The sequence below is a fragment of the Apaloderma vittatum genome, unplaced genomic scaffold, assembly GCF_000703405.1.
Source record: "Apaloderma vittatum isolate BGI_N311 unplaced genomic scaffold, ASM70340v1 scaffold5106, whole genome shotgun sequence".
NCBI classification, from domain to species: domain Eukaryota; kingdom Metazoa; phylum Chordata; class Aves; order Trogoniformes; family Trogonidae; genus Apaloderma; species Apaloderma vittatum.
The window spans coordinates 18,547-37,323 of record NW_009719865.1 but is presented as its reverse complement, the minus strand read 5'-3'; the positions used below and the strand labels follow the sequence as shown (position 1 = coordinate 37,323).

Here is an 18,777-nt window from a genome sequence, read left to right as displayed (position 1 = left end):
AAACTTCCACTGTTGGTAGAGTCAGTCAACAATGAAAGAACTAGATGTTTGTTTTAGAAAAGTTCAAATTGCTTTGTAAGTAGGATAGCTCATTTTGCTTCTTTACGTTGTTTTTCATTCCTCTCTGAATCTCACTTATTTTTTACCGTTTTTTAAAAAGGTGAGATCTTTATTGGCTACCCCTGTGCAGCATGCAATCCTCTGATGTTCAGTCACATCCCCTTAAACAATGTGAAAATTCAGTGTATGAGACACTTGGACTCAGCCACTTTTGTGGCTGAAGAGTGAAGAAGTATACAGAGAATTAGAGATCAGGGAAGGAAGGAGGGTGCTCCCCGATGGGAGATGGTGAAGTCCTGGAGCATGCCTTATATGCTGGAGAAAAAGAGAGGATAAATGATGGAATGTGGGAAGAAAGGAGGGCTTTGGAGATAAACTACTGGGAAGTGAGAGTAAAATGAAACTACAGAGTTAGAGGGAACCAGGAAGAAACAGTGGTAGCTTGTCTTGGCCAATGTGGTGTTATGGACAAACTGTTCTTCTGAAAGCTTCTACAGAACCCCTCTGGTTCTGAAACAAGGTTCAGGCTTGGGGGCAGGCCAGGGCTCAACTGGAAGATTTATTAACCGACTCCCACTCTTTCTAATCATCCAAAAGCCACAAATGTGTTGATCTGCAGGCAAAGACGAAGTATGTGTATTGGCTAAATCGGCAGTAGGGAGAGAAATACCTCCCCACAGCACCCAGGAGCCGCAGGGGCTGAGGGCAGTGGGGTAGATGCCTTCGCTTCCCTTCACACGGGCTTTCCCTCCTCTCCCACAGGCTGGAGCTACTGTGGTCTCGGATTGAAATGCAACAGACTGAATATGAAGTGTGTGAGAGTGTGGGAGTGGTGTCTCTGAAAATCACCAGGGCAGGACACTCTGCAGAATCTGCCTTTATCACTGTGAAGGTAAAGCTAAAAGCCAAGCTTCTAAATGGAAGCATAAGAAGTAGTGAAGCCCAGTAATTTCTTCCTTAGATTTAAAAGGTACTTCAGTGAACAGCAAAGAGGCCCTGAGATTCAAATCAGACTTACTGGGACATTGTCCTTGCTAGTACAGATGGCTGAAAATTTTTTGACTCAAATTTCTGAGTTTTAAGTAGAAATGATGATTAAGCAAAACCAGAATGTTTTGGAGTGGTATTCCAGTTTCGATGATCTTCGGTGACGGATGAGGTAGTTTCCTCTGGCACTGTGCTCAGAAGCTGGGTTTGAAGTATTTGGCACTTTAATATCCAGGCTTTGGGCAGCCTGGGGTCTTGGGACTTCTCATTTCCCTGCTCAGGCTGGAAGATCCCAGGAGCCATGGGATCTTCACAGTCCTTGCAGCCTCCCCTATTTCTCCCCTCACTGCCATCAGCCTAAGAAAAAACCCCAAGAGACTGCCTATATCTTCAGTAACAGTTTCCATCTTAATGTCAAAGAATTAGACTGAAAGCTGCAGGTTCTAATTTTGTAAAACAGGTTTTGTGCAACCTGCCTTCACAAATTTCATCATTCCTCATAAAATGGAAATTCCAGGATTTTACCAGCTCCCCTTGATAGAAAAACACTAAAAGGTTCCCTCGCAGCTTCTCAGGATTATAAACTGAAAACATAGTTTTGATTTTCCTTCCACTGAAATCAGGGGGAATTTTGCTGTTGACTTTGCCAGGGCCCATCCTGCCTTGTCCCTCATGAAATCCAGTGGCTCTGCTCTGGTTACCACTCAGCTACACAGACCAGTGAAACCATCCCCAGAACCAGAACCAAGAATACAGTGTGGAAGCTGGTGTCCTCTGCCGGTCTCCTGTGAAAATTGATGGAGTTGCTGGAGTCCCCATTATTATGTATGTAGAGGTTCATGCCTATCGCAACAAATCTTTGGGGCGTGCAAATGCTTCTTCCAAGACCTCACAAAGGGCTAAACAGGCAAAGGTGGCCAGGCTGCAGCTGCTTTTCTGGGATGCCATGGTATGCCTGTCCAGGAGCCAGGTACAGCTGGGTCCCCAGGCGTGCTGAAGAGCAGTGTTATGCCATCAAGTAGTAATTTGAAGAGAGATGAGGTAAAATTTTAAGATGAGCAATTTTTTTTTTTTTTTTGCTATGGGTTTTTAACCATGAGAAGGGGCAGACCAACCAGTGCATATCAAAAAGTTTATTCTTTAGGTCTTTTTTTTTTTCCCCCACCCATGCATGGGTTGGCATATCTTTATGAGACTCCACACAATAGGTTCAGCACACAGCAGAATTCAGTGATTTGATGAAATAGATCATAGACATTTACTGTTTGATTTCTTCTCAGGTCAATGACATATCTGCTATCCTGGGAAAGGATTTTACAGTGACTCCCTCCAGGCTTGTTCAGTTTGACCCAGGTATGAACCAGTGCACTGAGTGATTTTAAAATTAATTTCACTGACATTGAAAGTGCAAAATCTCATTCTGGATAGTGAAACTTACTACATATTTGTAGCTAGAAGAGCTGAATAGGATTAAGGACACTTGGGCTCATTTTCTGGAAGTACAGTGGGCTTCCTTTGAAAGTTAGTATTTTTTATTATTTAGGGTGAGATGGTGTTTGGTCCCTTTACATCAATTAAAACACCAGCCACGGTAATACAGTGTTTCCTAATCTCCACAGTGCTAGGCTGGGGAGGACTCACGCTGAGCTGAGATGTGAGATGCTTTAAAGATTTAAGGCACAATAATTAAACACCAGGATACTTGTCAAATTGAGACAAAAGTGAGTACAACTTAAGTTATGCAAGGTATCCAAGGCCAAAAAGGTGCAGAAAGAACCTGAAAATTGTTAGACCTCACCTCTGCTTGTACTGTAGTCATAACAGCAGTCTAACCTTAGAGGAACTTGTAAATAGCAAGAAATGAGAGTGACTGTATTATCAAAAGAAGCTTGATTTTTTTTCTTTTTGCTGTGGGAGAATTAATAGTAAAAAATAATACAAAGGTGAAGATACTGAAAAAGAGTTTCCTCTGCTCTGCACAACTTATTGTTATAAATCTTTGGCTAGCTCTTAGGGACTAGGCAAAAAAAACCAGTCCAGTTGAGAGTTTCACAATTTACCATTCAGAATTTCAACTTCACCTGGAAAACTTGGGTTTGCCCATATAAATAGATTATCCAGACATGAAAAAAAACATTTGCTATCATAATCACTTCCTTTGCATATGTAAATCTGAGGTTTTATTGGAACACATACTTTTGGCATAGTTTAGGATTTATCTGAATTCAGAAATGGGATCTGCACAGGCCTCCCAGGATGTTGCCTGTATTGCCAGCAGAGGTTATCCCAAGACTTCCAGCAGTAAGATTTCAATGGGAGAAAGTCACAGTGACTACAGAGGAGACAAAATATACCATCTGTGAAAGGCTGAAATAAATGGCATGGATTTGGTGGTAAACATTAGTCTCTTACCTGCGTTTGAAAAACCAATATGGGGAATACAATGTGAGTTCCAGTCAAAGCCTGATGATATTTTCCTTTAGTATTTAAACTTTTTATTTTGAAAACAAGGGACTGCAAGTTACAGAGATGATGTAGCACTGCCTCCCATGGACGAATTCATATATACGCCAGCTTTGCTTGGCTATCTCATAGGAAAACATGTTTCTGGAACACACATGAAACTGCTGAAATGAAGGAGCCACGTCCTAAGACCCTCTATCTAGCATTAGATTATTTTGTGGTTTGTTTTTGTTTTTGTTTTTAGTTTTACACTAGAAAGGGGAGAAAAGATGTGACAGATCAGTATAAAAAGTCCTCTATACTGTGCTGACCAGGGAATCCAGCTCTTTTTCCTCTAATGTACTGTACAGCCAAGCTTACCAGCCTCTCTACTGAAATGGATAGAGGTTGTTGCAAAGAGATTTTTAGTGCAAGACTCTACTAGAATTTTTCTTGTCTGCTAGTCCATGCAGATTCTCCAAGCATGAGATACTTTGGAGTTACTATTATTACTTTCAGAAGATAATGGTAAGCTACATGAAAAGTAACTGTGAAGGTGGACAGGAGAGACGCATGCTGTTCTTTTCTGGCCAGCTTCTCTCAGTCAAGCCAGCTGAGCTCACTCATGGAGTCTATTTTTTGTGTGACTCTCTCCAAAAGTCCTTTGCTTAGGCTTAATCTTAAGGAAGGATCTTCCAAACTATTACATTCATCAGTTTCTTAGTTCCACATTCAAGATGTTTGATATTTATTATTTAGTTAGTAATGCTGAAAGTTTTGTTTAAAAGACAAACCTCAAGTATGCTAATTGACTGGATTGATCGGCACATTAGACTGCAATCAATAAATTGAAATGGAAAGGAGCAGAAGAAGATCCTACCCAAGTTTCTGGGTCTCTTTGTACTGATAGCTAGAAGACGCATACTGGGAAATGACCAAGGAAATAAAGGTTATGCAGTGTCATAAGGATGCAGAGACTTTTTTTTTAATGTTTCACATGTTTCTTTGATATTTATTTTGGATGTTAATGCTGACTTAATGATGTAGAAACAGTTCCTAAGATGTATTGTTGAAAGCAATGTGTATGTTGAGACCTATTTCTCTCCTGCTCCCTCTGAATTTTCCGGAACAATTTTTTGTAGCCTTTCTGGTAATAACCTGCCTGGTCTTTTATCTTGGAATGCTACTCTTTTTCTGATTCCCATAATGCAAGACTGAAGTTACCCAGTAAAGGCAAGCTACCAAGTAAGAATTTTGTAACCAAGTGTAAAATGTGACAAAAGGTTGTACTTCGAACTAACATAGTCTTTGATTCATTTGTAGGTATTTTAAATAACTGCTCCATCTCTAAAACTTTAAGATAAAAAGCATATGGTATGTTTTCTCTTGAAAAATTCAATGCAAATTCTAAATCAATTTATTGTAGTGTTTGCACATCTACAGCAGCTTTTTGTAACAATGTATGCTTTTGAACTGAATCATCATTGCTGAGGATGAAATCTGAACTTAATGTTATTTGGGAGAACTCTTAGTTGGTAGGAGCACAATAGCATACCCCAGCTACTCCATTCTAGCTGCAGACATGTTAATTAATATATTTCTTTGACACCCCGATTGATTGAAATAGCACTTAAAGAGTAATTAAGATGTTTATTTCTGTTAGGAATGTCAACCAAGACGTGGAATATAGCAATTACCTATGATGGATTAGAGGAAGATGATGAAGTCTTTGAAGTAGTTCTGAACTCCCCTGTGAATGCTGTTCTTGGCACCCGGACAAAAGCTGTAGTGAAAATTTTAGACTCAAAAGGAGGTATTCTCTTTTGATCTTCATCATTAAGAAGGTGGGACAATCTTGGCTGAGTAGCTACTTATTTTCAACCACAAGTTGAAAACACTCACCTTCAGATCAAAATGCTTAATTCCTTTCTGGAGAAAACAGGCTTGACAGTTGCAAACCCTTTATTCTCTCACACGGTTATATGCATCCTCTTAAGCAAACACAGCATGGAGAAAGCAATAAGTACAAAATGAGAAGGGTGCAAGGAGAGAAACCACTTTTCATAACAACATGAGTTCAGTTCTCATTTTTTAAACTGGGAAAAAAATGGGTTTAGTTCTGTTAGAATTTATTTCCCCATTTTTTGTTTAACAGTTGTTAACACACCTCTGAAAAAAAAACGATTTTCCTCCCAAAAGGAACCCAATAACTAAACGCGGCTCTTAACAATACATTTTCTAATGCTTAACAAACAGTCTACAATGTTACAGCACAAAGAAGTGATCTTTACAGTGTTTAGGCTTTTATATCTGCATTATTACTGTGTTTTTCAGTGATCAAATGTGGTATACCTAAAGTCACACTAAAAAAGAAGCAACTGTAGAAAAAACAGAAACCACAAGCAAAGCAGCAGACTCTTCTGAAAGCTGAAGTGTTTTTTCTTCTGGTGCTTAGTGACACAATATTTTAAATATCTGTGTTGCGATAAATTAGGCTTCATCTTACAAAAATTAATTTTAAAATTTCCCATCTGTTTGCTCCTTAACATTCATAATATCAACTTAGGAGCTAATTGACACAACTAGTTTGTGGGGACAACAGTGCTGTCGATTTCTGAAGAGAAAACTGTCTGGACATGATGGAAGTATCAACAACATTAGTTAAAGATACCTATCTATCCATGACCAAAAAACAGCACTTCAAACCCCAATCTATTAATGAAAACAGGTATTTTCAGCAGATGCTTGGCTGAGATTTTGATCTGTGGGTAGACAGATGCATTGCACATTAAAACATGCAGGTAGCAGTTGCAGTCAGAACAAACCCCACAAATAAGGATGACTGAACAAACAGCAAATCAACCACATCAAGTGAAAGAATCATCCAACTTTTAATGACAAGCTGTTTATGAGCCTCTGTCAACGTGACCAGCTATCTGCTCATGCAGTTAGAACTGACCATCTGCCATTTTTTATGCTTTCAGGTCAGTGCAGCTATTCCCATTCTTCTGGCCAAAGCAAGCACGACTTCTGGGGGAGAGGCATGCTGTTTCCAGTATCCTCAGGCTCCTCATCACCTTCCAGGCCTGGCAATGGTCTCTTGGAAGAGATCGCATTGCCTCCTTCCAAAAGCATGAGAGAGCATGGAGGGGACCCACGGCAGGAACACAGCTTGGCAAATCGGTCAAGGACCAGGCTAAGAGTGACTGGAAATGGCAGAATAGTAAGACAATTCTGTAGTGCAGTGATGGACTGATTTGTGAATTTATTGGGATGTGATATCTTCATTTAGTTGTCGTAATTTTGAAGCAATCTAACCTGACCATATAATAACCATAAACTACCTGAGTTTGTTGTGAGTCAGACCTGAGAACTATTTAAAAAATGCTGAGGGAAAAAAAAATTCCTGATTTTGAAAATCTAATTATGAAGAGAGGAAGAAGAAAAAGAATTCAGAGAGGAAACATGCATCAAGCAACTGCAGCATTTGCCAGCTTCTAATCTTCTGTAAATTATGGGTCAGCTAGTAGAAAGAAGTCACTGAAGCCATGCCAATGTATAGAAGCTGTGCAACTAGTCCTGAAGTTTAAAGCTGAAAATACTGATAGCTTAAACAGGGAACTGTTACTTAAACTTGCCCATTTATTTTCCTACTTAAGCTATATTGGTTTAGCTAGGTGGTTTAGTAACATTTTACTATTGTGATCTTAAAAGTTAAGGGAATCAATTTTTAAAGATGCTTGTAATGTGGGGGTTTTTTTAAGGCTGTTTTCAGAGGTGATCAGTTTCCATTCTGAAAAAGAAAGAACTAAAACCAAGATATGTTCTGTATGATTTGCAACCTAGATATTGCAGTAAATCTTGCATAAAGTCATTTTGTTTCTATAATGCATGAATGTGCTCATCTCCCTCTGCTATTCTACCTCTTTCAGGTTCGTCCTTCATCTGTATTTAGAAACAGAACTGATGTGGTTTTCAAAGTAAGATTATTACAAGTATTGCTCAGACATTTCTATGATTTCTTTCTGATTTGTTTCTTGCCAGGCTTTATCACTCTTAGTAATACATTATGACCAATACTTTATTTTCCTATGTATCTTTCTTTTTGTTTGGTGTCACTTTCCCTTGTTTTGCAACAATTTGAGTAATAATTATTTTTTAAAAAAAGGTCGCGGGTTCGATCCCCATTTGGTCCCTATGTGTTTCCTGATCTAGTTGAGAGGCGTCCCTGCCCATGACAGGGAGGTTGGATTAAATGATCTCTAAGGTCCCTTCCAGCCTTGGTCATTCTATGATTCTATGATACTTAAATATTTCTTGTATGTGCTAACTCTCTCTTTTCCCTCTCCTGTTTTCCTTGTGTATGTGATACTGTAAAATGAAGTATCACGGAATGGTATCACTCAGAATAGAGGATGACACCTCATCAGCTAAAGCAAACAAGAAGTCTCAAGTGTCAGTAATTAAGCAAGCACAACCACAGATAAATGTTGTCTCCTCTAGGAAGACAGAAATCCCACAAGCTGATAAGGCAGAAATGGCATCTGAACCAAGCTCAAGACATCAGGTATTAAACCTTTTGTTTCATAGGCATTTCCACCATCTGTTTTCAGTCATGCTGTTTTCCAAAACGATTTAACACCTCTGAGATCTGCAGCCTAGCCTTTCCCACTCCAAAGCCGAGTTTAGCCAATACACAGCCAAATTAACAACTCAGCCCTTGAAGAGTTTTCATGGCACAAAGTTTTAACACAAGACCTGTCTAACCTGTTTCATGTAGCTTGTTTGTTTTGTGGAATTATTTTTCCACAAATGTTCAAATTACATTTCTCTCTCCAGGACTTCTACTCTTTTCCAAAGGCCTGTACACCAGATTTAAAGGGGCTCTTGCATTATGAAGAAAGCATTCAAAAGTTATTTCAGTGTGATGGGATAACATGGAAATTCTGGGATTCACAAAACAAGGTAAACATGACACCATGGATATGTCTCTAAATCAAAGCATGGAGTCTATGATAAGCGGTACTCTCAAGCAAAAAGATCTTCCTGTAACAAACAGGGAATAAAAGAGTTGTGCAGAGATAGATTTCCTGTCACTAGAAAAGAAAAAAAAAGATTTCCAGAGATGCTACGAGGGCATGATTGCTGGTGTCTTCTTTGTCAACTACAGGTGCTCCTGGATGAACCATGCGAGCACTGACGTCTTGGTGCTTGTGGGAATGTGGGCATGAGACAGTCCATGAATTAAGTCTGAGAGAATGAGTAGCAGTTAATGAAATTAGCTCACTTAGGTATTCCGGAAACACACATCCCTTCCACCCCGTAATGTCATTTTGTTGCACTGCATTCCCTACATAGACTGGAGGAGACAGAAAATTCTGTCCAATTTGATGTAGTCTCTGAAGAGGATTTTTAGAACTGAAACCTCGTATCACATTTAAAACTACTCATTATAAATAGTAGGCTCCTCTGGCAGGCATTATTTCTTTACACCTTTTAGGCAAGGCTGTAGCTTTATTGATACACACCAAAGTTCATGTTCAATTTAATTCTGGTGAGGCCATATGCAGCACGTCCGGCCCTCAGTCTGATTATTAGCGCATAGACCTAGATGGCAGTGAGTAGGAGTCTTGTTTGTCTTTTCCTCTTTTACTTTAGGAGGTAAGCAGGAAGAAATGTCCTTCTGGATGGAGTCATCATGAGGGCAGCTGCTACTTCCTGGTAGCAAATCACAAGGTCACCTGGAACACTGCTGCTCGGGCTTGCAGAGAACAGTAAGAAACTTCTCCATGTGAATGTGTTTGCTGTGCACTGCTGTTACCCTGAATGCTGGTCTAAAGGCTGAGTTTATCTGGATAAGCCGCACTTCGGTTGTACTGCACAGCTCCCCCCAAAATAGAGGAAGCCCTGTGATTCAAACCCAGAGAAAGATAGAAATATTATTAGTCTCATAAAGTTTCAAGTGATGATGCTACTTTATTCACAATATGAATTCCCGAAGCTGTCCACCTGCAGTGAGAAATCTTCTCTAATGGGGTAGTTAGTTTGGAAGACGAGAAATAGAGCAGATTCAGACTTTCATCCTCTCTGACCTACTGCTTCCTTGACTCTACCTGCACTTGATATAGCAACAGGACAATGTTGCTAGCTTCTGTGTGTCTCACCACATTCTTCTGAAGATGTAGCTCTTCAGATTCTGTACAGGGTCTAGTTGGAGGCCTATATCTAGTTGAGTCCCTCAGGGGTCGGTACTGGGACCAGTGCTGTTCAATACAGTTATCAGTGACCTGGAGGAGGGAACAGAGTGCATCACCAGCAACGTTGCTGATGACAAAAAACTGGGAGGAGTGGCTGACACACTAGAAGGCTGTGTTGCCATTCAGTGAGACCTAGACAGGCTGGAGAGTTAGGTGGGGAGAAATTTTACGAAATACAACAAGGGCAAGTGTAGAGTCTTGCATCTGGGAAAGAACAATCCCATGTACCAGTGTAGGTTGGAGACTGACGTGTTGGAGAGCAGCGTAGGGGAGAGAGACCTGGGGATTCTGGTGGACAGCAGGATGACCATGAGCCAGCAATGTGCCCTCATGGCCAAGAAGGCCAATGGCATCCTGGGCTGTATTAGAAGGGGAGTAGCTCGTAGGTCGAGAGAGGTTCTTCTCCCCCTCTACTCTGCCCTGGTGAGGCCACATCTGGAATATTGTGTCCAGTTCTAGGCTCCTCAGCTCAAGAGAGACAGGGAACTGCTTGAGAGAGTCCAGCGCAGAGCCACAAAGATGATGAAGGAAATGGAACATCTCCCTTATGAGGAAAGACTGAAGGAGCTGGGTCTCTTTAGCTTGGAGGAGACTGAAGGGTGACTTCATTAATGTTTATAAATATGTGAAGAGTGAGTGTCAGGAGGATGGAGCCAGGCTCTTCTCAGGGATGTCTAATGATAGGACAAGGGGCAACAGGTGCAAGCTGGAGCATAGGAGGTTCCACAAACATATTAGGAAAAATTTTTTCACTGTGAAGCGGATGGAGCACTGGCACAGGCTGCCTAGGAAGGTTGTGGAGTCTCCTTCTCTGGAGACATTCAAAACCTGCCTGGCTGTGTTCTTGTGTGGCCTACTGTATGTGATCCTGCTCTGGCAGGGGGGGTGGACTAAAGGATCTTTTGAGGTCCCTTCCAGCCCCTGTGATTCTGTGAAAACTTCCATATTCAATTTAACAGTAAATTTCTGACTTCTAAGAATAAATAAAAGCTAATAAATAATAATAATAGTTGTCTCGAAGTAGAAGACAAATCCACCAGTCTTGCTCTTTGGAGGCCAGGTTTGTGATTTTGGTTGCAGGAATGATAGCTTAGGACTGGAGGAAATGCTAGCCATGGTAACAGAGCTCACCCTAGGATCATGTGTGTTCTGTACTCTGCGTTCAGCTGTGAGCGCCAGGTTGAAGACCAAGCTGACCAACACAAGGAGCCTTAGCAGAACTCTCCATTTCTCTGTGGAATGAAAACTGAAATAGAGAAGAGTTGGAGGTGAAAGAAACTGAATATACTCCATAAGTGGTTGAAAGACATGCAGGAAGCATGAAACACAGGCAAACATGCCTAACAAACCTTGATTCATTCCACTAAATTATGCCAGATTATGTTGTCTTGGTCACATGCAAAAGGAGAGTCTTGGTTCTGACACCTCCCAGCCATCATTAAGGTCTACTTAAAATTTTAGGTCCTGAAATACTTTTCTGACACTAGCATTAATTTCGTTACTTATCCAAACAAGGCTGTAAGTTGTGAATGTTCTGATTTTTATTTTTTTTTCTGAAGGCTTCAACATTCAATTGAGCCCTTGGGAACACAGTCACCCTACTAGAAGGTGTTGCCCTTTCTTAAAAGTGTGTGTTCCTGGTAACTCATGTTATTTGTAGGTAGTAACTTCTTGCTGAAAGCTATAGTGTGCAATGTAAATGGTAAACTGAATAACAATAAATTAATGACAGAATTAAACACCTGCACAAAAAGTCAAGGCATATGACTGAATCCACAAGCAAATGAATCCTGGGGCAGAGATGATTCACTTAATGACTGACTACCAACTTGTTAAAGTTAGTCCAGTAACAATCTCCAACTAACCAACCTCCTAACCTCGTAGAGAAAACACTGTTATCCTGGATAGACTTGACACCAAGCTATAAAAAAAAACAAGTGGAAGGCTTGAGAGCATCTAGAGAGGGGCCCCAAAGATGACCAAATTACTGGGAATCTACCATATAAGGAAAGGCTGAGAGAACTAGGTTTGTTCAGCCTTGAAGGCTGAAGGCTTAGGGGAGTACTTGGCTGAAGGCTTAGGGGAGTACTTAAGTACTTCAGTACTTAAAGGGTGGCTACAAAGAAGATGGAGACTCCCTTTTTACAAGTCACACAGAAAAGACAAGAGGTAGTGTGTACAAGTTACTCCTGGGGAGATTCCAGCTGGATACAAGAGGAAACAATCAGCCACTGGAATAATGTCCCCAGGAAAGTGGTGTACTACCCACCATCGGCCACTTCTAAGATTCAGCTGAAAAGGGTGCTGGGCCATCTTGTCTAGCCCATGCTTTTGTCATGGAAGATTGGACCAAATGATCTTTGAGGTCTCTTCCAACCTGATATTCTATGATTTCATTCCATAAAAATATATAGTTAATATATACATGGCCTTACACAAGCCTGGTTGAGCTTCTAATGAGCTTTGACATACATTGCATTCATATTTTGCAGATGGCATGCCAATCTTTTCTTCAATTTCCATGTGCAGTTTCCATGCCTCTCTTGACAGAAGTTGCTGTTTGCCGTGGTGATAGTGTGGCTAATTGCTGTGGAAATCTTGCACCATTTCTAAGCCTTCTCCCATACATTGGAGAGAAAGGTGGTTTAAGAACTCATTGCTCTAGATTTGTTTTGTATGCATAAAGAGGCCCTTGGCAACGTGAAAAGAAGCATCTGGGGGATATTACGGCTGAGTGATCCCACAGCAGCCTGATTCAGCAGCAGTTTTGGTGATTTATGTCACAGTTCTTGTTTATCCCACAGGAATGTGTCCTCCCCAAGGGTCAGTGCAGCAGGGCTCACTCGTATGTGAGATGGTTTCACTGCTACCACTGAAGGGCCTCTCCATGGTATAGACAGAACCCACTTTTTATATTTTTTTTAAGTCAGATTATACCTTCATCTTCCTGAAGCTGAACATTTAGTTAGAGCCTAAATATGGTCAGATTTCTGATCCTTTACCATCAGCTTTGTAAGGCAGGAACTGTTACTTTGTTTGGTGTTTTTGTATTAGCAGCATGTATTCTCAGTCGTTGGAAATCACGGGTGGAACCACATCTAAAATAGTAGGTTAGCTCTTTCATGATGGCTTAGTGTCACTTGGTGCAAACCAGGATGGACTCTGCTGCCCTCCTCTCTGAATGCTACGCTAGTTCTGTAAAGGACTGATTTACATAATTCAGGTACCTAGAGTCATTTTAAAGGCCCAGTGTATCTCGTCTGACTTTCAGCCATCTCTCTGGAAGCACAGGACTCTTGTAAGCTCAACATCATATCTGTCAGCTTCATCTGAATGTTTTAAATACCATGAGGTGTTGTAAGCAACGCTAGACACCTATTTCAAGGCACCAGGATTACTCCTCAGGTGATAAAACAAAAGCCTGGGATTATCAGAGCCTCTCAGTCAATCCTCCTCTTTCATAATCACTATAGAACATGGATTTACTGCAGACGTTTAAATTAAATGTCCTCCTGGACTTCAGAGACCTTCATAAAGTGTGCTTTTGCTGAAGTTAAATTTATTAGAATGTCACAAAGCTCCTTTAAATGTATTGGATAATTTCATGTAAAATCAGCAAAGCCTTTGTGCTAAGTGTTTTGCATATAATACTTCAAGGTCAATGGCTACCCAAAATATATACTTAATTTGGGCAACTGCTCTAAGATCGTGGATGCTTTTGACTTGATAGCACGCAGGAATAATTTCAAATGGTCTTATTTAGGACAGAAATCAATGATGTGTATGGCTTTTCTTTTTGTTTTCATTAAGGCATTATGACCCTTTCTCAAGAGTAATTTAAATTAGGAAGTGTTAGATTTGCCTAACTCCATAAATAACATTATCATGTCATTTCCTATGTCTGGCACTCTGCCTAGAGGTAGAGCTAGTAATATTATCGTAAGTGGTATGTTCCTTCAAGACTGTCCTCATTTCCCTACAATACATCAAAACCCCTCACCAGGTGTAACAATTAGAACAGTTCTCTCTTCAGTCATGTGTGTTTTTCAGGCTGTACTTAGGAAGCACTCCTATGGAGAAAAGATTAGATAACGTTATAATTATTGCAGTGCGTTCCTTTCAGAGTGCTGAAGCCTCTCCCTGGTACTTGAATTGAAGTAGCCCACCCCTGTACATCACAAATAGAGCAGTTTTTCATCCACGTTGGTGCTTTTTGTTTTCACATTTTTTAAAACAATTGAAAAACAGGAGTAAGCGGTGCTTACTTAAAGTAAATGACTTAGTTCCAGCCTGTCTGTCCTTAAGCAGAAGCCAGATAAAATGCCCTATTTTTCTTCTTGCTCAGCTACTAATGATAGCACAGAGACTGCTGCCCAAATCTCTTCTTAGCTTCAGGTTTGGTCAGTGGCCAACCAGAGTGACAGTGAGGGGCAATAGCATCCTGCTGCTGAATTAGTTTTCCTAGGAGGACACCCTGTATTAAATGATCCTGCTTTCTTGGACATTTTGTCTGAGGAAGAGGACCAAGTACAAACCTTCCCGGGTGCATTTGTCAGTATAACAGCTTTGTTCCTGGTTCATCAGAGATTTGGTTCCTGCATGATGGGCCCAGAGGTGTGGAAGCATGTTGCATTTGGGACATACAAACACTAACACCATGCGCAGAACTTCACTGTGATGAGCAGCACATTCAAAGCCTCTGCTGCGATCTTCACTGGCTGAAGTTTTGGGAGCCTGTACTGTAAGTAGGTGCACAATCGTGACCTCTTCCAGACAGTTGATAATCACTTTGTGCTGTGACAGTCTACCATTTGTAAAGTCATGACCAATGTTTCTGAGGCCATCCTGCCCACACCTGTACCTGAGGAGAGTGTACATAGATGTCAGGAAGATCCTTCACACTTTGTTCTCTGGTGGCCTCTGAACTTATGGGGGCTTTAATGGGACCCTCAATGATCTTAAAGGTCTTTTCCAACCTAAATGACTCTATGACTCCATGGTACAGTGTGGTGCTTGTTCTAGGGCAGCCATGATGACATGGGCCATGAGGGCTCACACTCAGCTGTCCTGCCTGGGCCCTGGCAGGCCTACTGTGCATAGCAGCACAGAGGGCAAATCCCCTACAGGGATAATGGAGGAAGCCTTTGCAGCAGCAGCATCACATCGGCATTGCAATGAATTTGTTTCATACCATGCACCTGTGTTGCCCAGGTAAAGGAATGGTCCAGACTTTGTGCAGTAGGGACTGTGCAGAATATTGTGGGCTATGACTTTGAATTCCTCCAGATGTAAGGTTTGCCGGCATCCCTGTCTTGTGTGGTGTTGTATAACATCCATGGGATCAGTACTGTTAAAAGAGATACAAGGCAGCAAACAAGAATGGAGTTTCCAGGCATGGTCTCTAACTGGGCAGCAGGCTTGGCGGTGGGCTTGTACTCCAATGTTCTCCATAGTGGATTCAAGTCTGCTTTGCTGCTGTTGAGGTCTGATTATTGTCCAGTTCTTAAAAAAGACAGTCTTTACCTCTTTTGGAGCAATATTGATCTTTTGTGTCCATTATCTCGCAATAGTTATGAAATTAGCAAAATCCTCATAATGCCATTGATTTATTCTGCTGCTAGAAAAGTCTTTGGCTCTCTTAAAATGTGTTTTAATGAGCAGTGTTGTTTTCTTGGGTCCCACCAAGCATCACCCTGTTAATCTGAGTGGCAGAAATATGGGACAACAGAAATGACAGAGGTTGAGTCACCATCCCTGGAAGTGTTTAAGAGACGACTAGATGTTGCATTGGGGGACATAGTTTAGTAGGTTTAGTAGATAAGGCTGGGACAAAGGCTGGACTTGATGCTGTTCAGAAGATGCTGAAACTATTCTATGATTCTATGATTCTATGATCAGAGGGAAGGCAATGGCAGGTGTGACAAGTGAAAAGGTGACATGATATCAAGGCAGGCAAAAAGATGGATAAATAAGAAAATGGAGACACTGATGGCTGACAGTTCCTGGAAAATGCAAAGGATGCTATTTGTCTCTTAACACTTCAGGATTTATCCTGGTCTCTAAATGGCTTAAGAGCAGCCTCCTGGTACTTGCATGCTTGGTACTTGTGGCAGCGCCACGCAGTGGCTAGAGTCTGCAAGTTATTCTTTGGGGTTGGCATGCTTAAAGTACAAACGCAGAGCAGAGCTTATGCATTAGCTTAATACTAAAATAGTCCTGTTAATACGCACACAGCTACCCTCTAACCTGAACTAAATGAGTCATCATTACTGACAACCCAACATTACCTCTCAGAACCACACTACCAGTCTAAGATAGACCCCTAAATTACATGCATGTAGTTCTGTTTTGAAACGATTTAGTGGTGCTGATAGGGCCAGGACAAAGGTTGGACTCAATGATCTTGAAGGTTTCTTCCAACTGAAACTGTTCTTATGATTCTATGGCCAAGATTTTAACTGTGTTATTCAAAGCTTTAGTTTTGTCAGAACAAGATTTCAAAAAGATATATTCTGCTCTACTACCAAATGGGAGAAGCTCTGTCTTGCAATGGCTTGGATTTTAGTGTAACCAGATTATTATTTTAAAGAAAAGAATGTATTGATGATTTTGTCAACTGTTTGAAACACAGGTTGTGAATACCAGGTACACTCTTCCTGCATACCTTTCCTTTAGTTGCCCAGCCGATCTAATTTTTCTGTTACGAAAATCAGGACTTTGGTTTCTCTCCAAGTAACCTAGAATTTTAAGACTTTATCTTCGTGTAATTATTCTTTCATGCAGTTTTTCTGTGAAACTTTATTTATATGCTTTATACTAGAACCAGTGTCCATTGTTGATACATCGATGGGAGCTGTCTGTCACTCTGTGGAATGCTAATTACTCTGTTCTTTCTCCTTGAGCCTAGATACCTGGGGAGTCTAGCAAGTGTGGCTAATAAGCAACACATGCAGTGGCTGTGGGAGTTCAGTGGGAGGAAGCCCTTTTGGATAGGCAAGTACACAGCTGCCTGTCCCCTCGGAGGTGTACAGTTTTTGTGCGCCTTGGAAAGCAGAAAGTGCTAGAGGCGTTCCAGCCCAGTTTTCAAATATTGCATTATCCTCAACTTTGTGCTGGTTTTGTTATTACAGAGCAAGGCATAAACTGAAAGCCATAATTTACCTGGCTGATTTTATAAATCTTTATCAAAAAGAAGGATTTATTATGTTGCCTGTTGTTGAAGGGTTTTTGCCTTGAAACCTCTCCCATTGTAATATTAGCTGGTAAAACAAGTTCTGCTGGAGCTCCTACTTATTTGCTTATCACACCTTTATTTTGACTGTTACTTTATTTATCTCTAATTTATCCCCTTTCTAAAATTTAAATAATTATTTATGTTACTGCTAATTTAATTGTGTCACCTTGTATCAGAAATCTTGTGAATTAATTAATTTTCAGCTAAAGAAGATTTCATCACATAATTTTAGATTTAGCTGTCTATTGCTTATTATGCACCTTTCATTTACTAGGAAATGGAACCAACTCAAAGGGGCCTTCCTGATACCTCCTGATCCCTTTCTGTGAACAACTGCCTTAGCTTATGGACTAGTGCTATTGGTTTCTTCTAACCCTTCTTGTTTCTGCTGTACTTGTCCAGTTTTTGTTCTTTTTTTTTTTTCCTCTCTAATTGTGAGCTGAAACTTTCAGCTCTTAGTAATTTTCTGAGATGGTTTTATTAGCTTCTCTAAATTAACTTTAAAAACTACAGTTAGTTTGGAATCCTTTTTAAAGGTATCATGATTCTGGTAACCTGGGAGAAATAAACTCTTCTGATAAGAATAAGAACCACAAGACCATTGCATCAATTTTCTGGTCTTGGTCTCTTCTAGGTAAGAAGAGAGGTCATGTCTGAAAATATGCCACCCATGCTTGTCTTAGTAACTCAGAGGCTAAGAGAAACAATGTGTTTTAACACTGTTAATTTTAACAGTGTAAACAAGGTCTACAGAGATACGCCAGATTTTATTTTCAGAAGGAATCTGAAGGCATCTGAGGCTGCCCAGACTTGAATGCAATATTCTGCTTGATGCCTTAAGTATCAAAAGAGAAAGCTGGGAGGTGACAGACATGGAATAGATGGAAAGAGAGAATGTTTTAGATTGGCAATAATGCAGAAAAGTAGATTTTCCCTTATTGAGACAGCACTGTGATTCAGATGGCCTTGTGAAATATAAAATTTTATTTTACTTGTATTCTTTCAGGTTATTTTTTTTCTCTTAGCACAATATTGTATGCATTTTTAACAAAGGGATAGTATGACATGCTTTTGTTGGCATCAGGCTTTAGAGGCGATAAATGCTGATTATTTGGTCTTACCGACTTCACACAGGCTTGAATGACCAAGTCAATCCTGGACACTGGGAATGGAATGGAGGTGAACCTGTAACCTACGTAAACTGGAGAAGAGGTTCCTACCACTTTCTAAAGAGAGGAAGAAGTTGTGTACTGGTGCAAAAGCGAGGAAAATGGCAAGCAACTGACTGCAGGAAGGTCAAACGGAACAGCTATATATGTTCAAGAAAGCTGTAAAGAATGGAGTGTCCCTGTGAAAGCATGTGGACAATTCATGTTGTTTAAGTTTTATTTATCTGTCTACATGTGAGAGTGCGCAGTTAAAAAAACTGTCCTAGTTATCTGCAAGGTTTATTTTATATGCTGCCAAAGGTGCAGATGCATTGGACTGTAACCAAGAAACAGAGGTCAGTTCAAATATTAAGTCCAGGTTAAGGTTTCAGACTTTGATCTCTCACTTACATGTATGGATTTTTACACCAAAGAGCTAGGCTTGGAGGCTTTAATTACATTTCTGTTGATTTGCTTCGTTCTTAAGGAGAGTTTGTGAATTGGTTGTTGCTTTAATTTGTTTGCAATAAAAACTACAGTTTTATCCTGCAGTCACAGAAAGAGGAAGACTGCTTGAGGTGACGATGAGGGCAGACTCTGCTGGCTAAAACAGGTCTTCTTGGGTGATGAGGGGACGGGCATTACGTCA

At 40.6% G+C, this 18,777-nt stretch overlaps 1 protein-coding gene across 1 annotated transcript in view; it reads left to right on the top strand.

The window, feature by feature from the left end:
• Positions 1–18,314, top strand: part of FREM1 (FRAS1 related extracellular matrix 1) — a 58,452-nt gene extending 40,138 nt beyond the window's left edge. Inside the window, 10 exon segments of the mRNA XM_009870798.1 lie at positions 823–952; positions 2,328–2,400; positions 5,153–5,302; positions 6,474–6,712; positions 7,422–7,469; positions 7,874–8,056; positions 8,329–8,454; positions 9,148–9,263; positions 16,654–16,739; positions 18,115–18,314. Of these exon segments, the coding sequence (XP_009869100.1) occupies positions 823–952; positions 2,328–2,400; positions 5,153–5,302; positions 6,474–6,712; positions 7,422–7,469; positions 7,874–8,056; positions 8,329–8,454; positions 9,148–9,263; positions 16,654–16,739; positions 18,115–18,314 (1,351 nt within the window).
• Positions 18,315–18,777: the final 463 nt, after the last annotated feature.